This window comes from Labeo rohita, unplaced genomic scaffold (genome assembly GCF_022985175.1).
Source record: "Labeo rohita strain BAU-BD-2019 unplaced genomic scaffold, IGBB_LRoh.1.0 scaffold_586, whole genome shotgun sequence".
Classification (NCBI taxonomy): domain Eukaryota; kingdom Metazoa; phylum Chordata; class Actinopteri; order Cypriniformes; family Cyprinidae; genus Labeo; species Labeo rohita.
Window position 1 is genome coordinate 6,961 of NW_026129510.1, and position 7,761 is coordinate 14,721.

Consider the following 7,761-nt stretch of genomic DNA (forward strand, 5'->3'; position numbering starts at 1 on the left):
GGTTTTTGTAAATAAAGAAAATATACAGGGTGTCATTTCAGTATTTTCAGTCTCCGTGGATATCCAGTTGAAATGCGTCATTAAAATGAACTAAAACTCAGCGAATACATGACACACAAACATGAGAGATATATCTATAGAAAGCTTGGAATGTCTACTTTTAAATGAAGTAAGTTTAATCGAAAACACATATTCTGTGTGTAAGTAATCCGTATGAAACCAATACCATGTCCTGTTTTTCCCATCTGAGCTCATTACCGCTAATTAGTTCACGCCCACGTGCTGTGCTGCGCTATCGGTCTTTGTCAGGTGACGTCACACTCACGAGAATCGAATTGCATTTTGGGTGTCGCCGCCATTTGTAAGGTATCAAAGCCAAGGTGTTCTGTAATTGCAGAATTGTTCTTTTGATTTGCTTCAAAATTGTACGTTCTTGTTGTGTTAAACTCAGCGATGGTAAATTACACGATAGAAAAGGTTAAAAACTGACCACAAGGAAAGATATTTTAGGTCTCCCACTTGAAAGACAACATGCAGCGGAAATAACCAAGAAGCGTCGGATGGCCTGCATAGCAGCGGTGATACGCAAAATCATCATATTTGCCCTCGACATTTTCATAAAGGTAAGTAAGCGATTTTTTTTCTTTTTTTAAGTATGTGCTTATTTTCTATTTTCTTTAGTACCTAACGTTATATCCACATGTTGTTTTGGGTTATCAATGCTATTCAGTGGTGTAGTGCAGGTATACGGCGTAATGACAAGTGTGGATAAATGCAAATGTTCCCTAAAACAGGGTATCCGCGGGGTTTTAAAAAGTATTAAAAAGTGATAAATCAAAATTGTCAAATTTAAGGCCATTAAAAGTATTAAATGTGGTCTCAAAGGTATTATTTTTTCCAAATTAGGTATTATTTTTTCAGACTATCAGGTGTCCTATTCTGATTGAAATTCTATCTGCGTTCGCGTTAGTTCGTTTAAATATGGGCTTTAGCATATCTGGGGACATGATCAAAGATCTTTCGTCTCCGTCTCAACTTATGTTTGATGCTGACGTCATATTCAGTGGTCGTTCGGCAACATCTCAGAACACAGAAGTGGCTGGCTTACGTTTTATTTTAGACTTGCTTCAAGGCATATCTTCAACGACTGGACAACCATCGTCGTCTTCATGGGCAAATGCAAGTTTTCTGGTAGCTGGGTGAACGACCCAGCGTTTAAGGACTGGCTCAGGCCTGTAGTAGGGAATAACAGGCAGGCTTATTGTTCGGTGTGTAAAAAAAACATCAATGTCAACTGGATGGGAGCTAACGCTCTTCGGTCGCATATGCAATCCACTAAACATAAAAACGGAATGCGTGCTCGGAGAGAGCAGTTAATTCTACCAATCTCAGCTGTCTGTGCGGCTGCACCTCCACCACCACCGCCGCAAATTAGTGCCACTGTAGGCCTACTGGCCAACGCTACGGCTCCAGCAACGTCTGACCTCCGGGTGGCCATGGGCGCCACACCAACACTGCGCGCGGAGGCTCTGTGGTGTCTGAACACTGCAGTTAAACACCACTCATTGAACTCCAATGAAGGAATTTCGGAGCTGTTTAAAGAGATGTTTCCCGACTCTGACATCGCAAAATCATTCACGTGTGGTAAAGACAAAACCGGGTACATCATCAGATTTGGATTAGCATCGTTCTTCAAAAAACAACTTGTTGATGGCATCAACAAGGCTGGGCCATTCGTGTTGATGTTTGATGAGAGCCTCAATCAGGCGTCAAAGAAAAAACAGCTTGACATCCATGTTCGATACTGGGAGGATGACCGTGTCCAATCCAGATACTTTGGATCTCAGTTTTTGGGACATGGAAGGGCAGAAGATTTGTTGCATCACATAAAGGTAAGTTCTTTTTTATATAGCCCTACTTACGCGGTATCCTGTGATCACTCATTTGAAGAGTTATTTATTCACAAAGATTTTGTATATTATAGGATGATGTTGGCTAATTTACTGTTGGTTACACAAAATAATAAAATTGGCCAAAGTGCTGCAGTTAAGTTACTTGAATGAAACCTGTAACGTTAGGCCCACCTGCATTTATTGACCTGTGGGGTATAGCTCCAAGGTACAAGAAAACTATGTTTTTAGTATTTTGTTAAATTCAACATCACAGTTATAGAAATGTAATATTTGGCTAAGGTTTTGTTGTTGGAAAAAAACACTAAATAATTTAATTGCTGAATTACCAATTATTAATTGAAATCAAATGTGTACGTTACTATGCATACAGGGATGCAAACAGCGCGCTTTTCGGCGTGTCCCACTTTTTTCACGTCAGTTTGGATGACAAAGTCATCTGAAGGCATTCCATAGCTTAATGTGAGGGACAGAAGTCTATTTACAACATTAAAGTTTACGGAAACTCGTTTTCCCTCCTCTGCGGCTGTCAATCATTCTCCATTCAGTAACGTTATTCAAACAGCGCGCGCACCTCTTCCGGTTACAGCAGGATGCACGGTAAAACTCTCTCCAATATGATATATTCACATTAAAATGCTTGATCTGTAGAGAAAAGGCTGTGGATTTGCATAAAATGACTTTATTTTGTTGGAGTTTGTTGCTGTTTTAAACGACTCGCTACCGTGTGCCTGTTAGATCACACACACAAGGACTATGAATCGGCATCAAACGCACAATAACTGGAATTTAAAACTCTTGAAGAAACAAATGATAAATAAACTGTTGGACAGATATACACTAGGATTTGTGCGCTCGACATTTCTTCGCTTTGTGCCGTGAACTTTTAAATGCGCACTTGCTGTGACTCCATGTTGCTTTGAGCACATCATTCTGCACCCGCGATGCGCATAAGCGCTTTGTGCGCTCTGTTTTGAAGCGTTTCATATTATCATGGTTTTGCGCACTGAAAGATTATTAAAAGCCTATATTTTTTATACTTAACCTGCTCAATACATTTAAAATAAGCATAATTTAATTGTGTATTATTTCTGTGTAGTGTAGGCTATATAAATATACACACTTCTGAATTCTTGACATTCATATATAAATATAAAATTGTGAAATGTATGATTGCCTGATTGAATTTTATAAGAGTACTAATAGTAATATTATTTGTTTTTATTAACATGTTTAGATTTTATAAAATGACTGCAGATTTTTTCAAGAATTACTTTTTGCTGCTGATTTATACACTCACTAAGTTAAATAAAAATACATAATACATTTATGTAATTTTTAAAGGTGTTAACTGTAATCTTACACTGCAAAATTATAATTTACAAAGGATTAAATTCATCACAATTATGTAAGTATCTGGATATTTGCCGTGGGGCGAGGGCTTCGATAACCTCTCTCTTTTTTGACCATACATGTGTTTGCATCCCTGGCAATAATGCTTCTCCTTAACCAACCTTTGTGAATGTTGAGATCTATTTCACTGTGTCTGAATGATAACTTATAACAGATTTCCTCCTGGTGTCGATTCACAGGAATGTGTCACACAATTGAATATGAGGCAACTGCTATCAGTTGGAATGGATGGCCCCAATGTGAATTTCAAGTTGGTGGATCTACTCCAGAAAGAACATGCAGAGCTCTATGGAGGTGCCCAGGTTGTTACTGTTGGAAGCTGTGGACTTCACACTGTCCACAATGCTTTAAAGGCAGGCTTTACTATGTGGCAGTTGGAAAAACTTCTGCGAGCCATGCACTTCCTCTTTCATAATGTTCCTGCCAGGAGAGAAGATTTCACTAGCCTGACGGGGTCCTCCTGCTTTCCCTTACCATTTTGTGGCCATAGATGGGTGGAAAACGTTCCTGTGGCGGAAAGGGCAGTTGAAGTTTGGCCAGTGCTGAAGACGTATGTGGATGCTGCAGAGAAAAAGAAGGTTCCAGTCCCCTGCACAGCTTCATATGACACCATAGTAGCTGCACAAAAGGATCCTTTCATTATTGCAAAACTCCAGTTTTTTCTGGCAATTGCAAGAACTTTCAACCCCTTCTTGACAAAGTTCCAAACTGATGAGCCAGTGTTGCCCTTCTTGGCAAAAGATTTGACTGAGCTGCTGATGGTAATGATCATTAAATATTTTATAAAATTGATTGCATTTGGTGAATCTGTGTAAATTGTTGGATTACTAACTGCTTGTTTTGGAATTTTAAGAGTTTACTGAGGCGGTTCGTTCAACGAGAGCTCACCCAGGACCTCACACCCCTGCAGCTGATCAAAATAGATCTAACAGATGAAAAGAACTTGGTCTCCCCAAAGAGTGTAGACATAGGCCTGGGAGCAGAATCTGCTATCAAGGTAATTTTCTTAATTTTTTTCCCCCTAGAGATGCACATGTGTTTTGGTTCACATGTGTTTTGGTTCACTGGTTCACAAAGAACCAGGATGTATGTTGTAAAATTAACTTCTGTCATTTAGTAGTACTACTACTGCTACTACTGTGTTTAGGCTGCTATTACAACTACTACTACTCAAATTAATAGTAATAAGAAGATGACAAAGAAATAGGGATAAATAAGTAAAACAAATTATTTTCCAAAGCATTTGCAGTGAACATTCACTAATGTTCCTCATTTGTTAGGAACTTCAGAGCAAACCAGGATTCAAGGTTGGTGAGCTTTCTGTGCTCACCTTCAGGCGAGAATGTTTACAGGGCCTGGTTAAGGTTGTTGTGAAGAAACAGGAGAAAAGCCCCCTGAAATTCAAAGTGGTCAGGCAGATTGCATGCTTGGACCCTTCAAGAATGCACAGAGATCCCGATTGGTGCATCAGACAGATGAAGGGAATAGTGCAAACATTCCTCCAGGGCAAACATTTGGCAGGTGGCATCCCAGCTGGTAAGAAGATATTGTATAGGGACAGTCAAAGTGCATAGGTTATTCAGATTGATTAAAGCCTTGTGTGAGAAGTGTGTGTTAGCAAGATGGTTTTCTGCATTCTCCTCTCAACAGTCAGGAAGTGTCAATGCTTTATCAAATTAATAAGTTCAGAAGAAGCCTTACACATTCCTAGCTCTACTTAGATGTTATAACATGATGTTGTGATGTATGTATTGCCAAATGGTCTGATAGGCCAACTGGGACTACTAAATTTAAATGACCTATTAATTAACTTAATTTCTTTGTCTATGTTGTAGGTGATGTAATCATTCAGCAGTTTACATCATTGCTGTCTCTTGAGGGCAGAGGTGAACAATTCCGCTCTTTCCAGCCTTTCAAGCAACGTGTGGATGTGTTTCTACACTTGACCCTCAGCCCATCCTACATGGACCTGTTGAGATTCTGCCAGAGCGTTTTACTTCTTTCACATGGACAAGCCACCGTGGAGAGGGGCTTCTCCATTAACAAGGAGGTGGAAACCTGTAACCTTCTAGGTGAATCCTTGGAGGCACTGAGGTTAATCTGTGACAATGTCAGTAGCTGTGGTGGTGTCCTCAAGGTGCCTTTAACCAAGAACCTGCTGGCTTCTGTGGCCTCAGCAAGGTCCCAGTACAGGCTCTACCTGGAGCAAGAGCGTAAAAAGAGGGAGAGTGATGCTCAAACACAGAAAAGGAAGGCCGCAGAGGACGAACTACAGGAGCTCAAGCAGCAACGCAGAGTCCTGGACGAAATCTGTGCCATCCTTGAAAATGATGCCAACAAATTGGCCGAGGAGGCAGAGGGGAAAGCTGGGTCAAAAATGGCCCAGCTAATCACCAAATCAAACACACTTAGAAGGAGACACAAGGAGAAAAAAGAGGAACTGGTCAAAATGGACAAAACTATTGAGGAAAAGGCCATGGAATTAAGGCACTTGCCATAGGATTTTATGCCCACAAGTTCATATTAGGCCTATAGCACAAGTGCAAACAATAGTTCACCAGTTCATGTAGTGGATGCCAGTTTGTGCATCAGCAACAGTTCATAGAAGATGCCAGTTTGTGAATCAGCAGCAGTTCATAGAAGATGCCAGTTTGTGAATCAGCAACTTGCAGTGAATGCCAGCCAGTGTGCTGGAACTATCCATTCTCTCCATTGCACATTTTATGTAGTTTGTTTTATTTTTATTTACTAAGTGAAATAAATATGTGCAATATGTTGTCAACATCAGTCTCTAAATCTATTCTTTTTTTGTATGTTATATATGTCAAAATCTGTGTAAATAATAGAAAGGTCGCTGATTAACACTTGCAATTCAGTGTCGTGATGGTTTTAAAAAAAATTCTGAAGGTAGTAAAAAAGGTATTAAAAAGTAGTAGTAAATTTAACTTAAGGATTGCTGTATATACCCTGCTAAAAGCACCCAGTAAAGACAGTGATGCGGTCAGGAACGTGGCGCCGGATTCCTTTTAAAAAATATGTTTGATGGTTGCACCGGCGCCGTCCCCCCACCACAGATGCTGCCTGTTTATACACGAGAGCATGTCAGCTTAGTGGTAAAATAATTATTATTGATAACTAATTTGAATCAGTACATTATAACAAAAACAATACCTTAAGAATGAAAAGCAGGTTTCCAGGGGTTGCCAGGGCACCACTAAACAGCCAGGGAGCAGAAACGCGTCATGTACCATGCAATGTCACCCAATCGTTTTATGCATGGCTGTAGAGATTTATTTTGTTTCACTACTGAAATTCCTAACTAAATACTTAACTGAATACCAAACTAAAATACATTTTTAATATTTTTATTTTTAATGTATATCTGTATTTCATATAGGTTGGTGTGACTAAACTGTAAGAAAAAAAAAAAAAAAAACCCTTGCAGCCAGCTGAGATGATGACCCACCAGGCTGGAGGAGATGGTCAGCTACACACTGAAGGCTGGAGGAGATGGTCGACTTCACAAGACACCACTCGATGCCACAAACTGAATGTAACTTCTGTGTACCCAGAAGAAAACTGACTGCTTTTCATGTCAGACATAAGGGAAATTCTCACTTCATTTTAAATGCACCTCAGATTGAATCTGCATGCACAAACACTGTTTTATACTGTTACAGGCACAAAATTATCCCTCATTAGTTTGTGGTGTCCTTTGGACACAGTATAGCAATGATTGACTGCTTTGAGATTTTCACAGAGAAACCATTCAGTGTAAAAGTGTGTGCCAGAAAGTGTTCTACCTATAAACCTATATTAATTATTTGACAGATCATCTAGCACTTATAAGAATCCATGTAGAAAGGGTCATCAGAAATGTTTGGCAGAAGCATTAATTCATCATCACATTATTATTAATATTATTTTTATTATTTATTTTCATTTTATTATTATTCAACTTTCTTTGTAGTACATGCACTGTCCACTTAGCAGTATGTTGATGTTCATCATGCTTGTCACATCTTCTGTTATGCATTTTTAAGCTGATTTTATAACACAGTGTTGCATTTATAATAAAGTATGTATAATGACATTTTCATAAATGTGTTTTTGATTGACTCCTTATCAGCACTTGTTATCAGCCAAATGAAGTACGGAAAATGTTGAACAAACAGTGTAAAGTTTAATGGTATTAATGGTATAAGGTAAAGTGCAAATTAATGGTAGACAAAAACAGAACATAAGTGTATTTGTAAGTAAATAATATACGTTTTTATACCGTAAACAAGAGCACGTCATATTTCCAACGAGGTTGAACACCAGCAGCACTCAACTTTTTGCGGTCAGGTAACGTTAATATGGATCAGTGTTAATTGTTAATGACAAATTATATAAGTTACGGTTCCTAAAACTTCTATTGAGATTATCCCGGTCCCAT

The 7,761-nt window shown here is 39.0% G+C and overlaps 1 protein-coding gene across 1 annotated transcript; it reads left to right on the forward strand.

Annotated features, from left to right (window-relative positions):
* The first annotated feature begins 797 nt into the window (after positions 1 to 797).
* LOC127161210 (uncharacterized) lies at positions 798 to 6,103 on the forward strand. The gene is made up of 4 exons (XM_051103856.1): positions 798 to 1,892; positions 3,503 to 4,084; positions 4,177 to 4,320; positions 5,159 to 6,103. The coding sequence occupies exons 1-4, from the start codon at positions 1,170 to 1,172 to the stop codon at positions 5,165 to 5,167; spliced, it is 1,458 nt and encodes a 485-aa protein (XP_050959813.1). The 5' UTR covers positions 798 to 1,169; the 3' UTR covers positions 5,168 to 6,103.
* Positions 6,104 to 7,761: the final 1,658 nt, after the last annotated feature.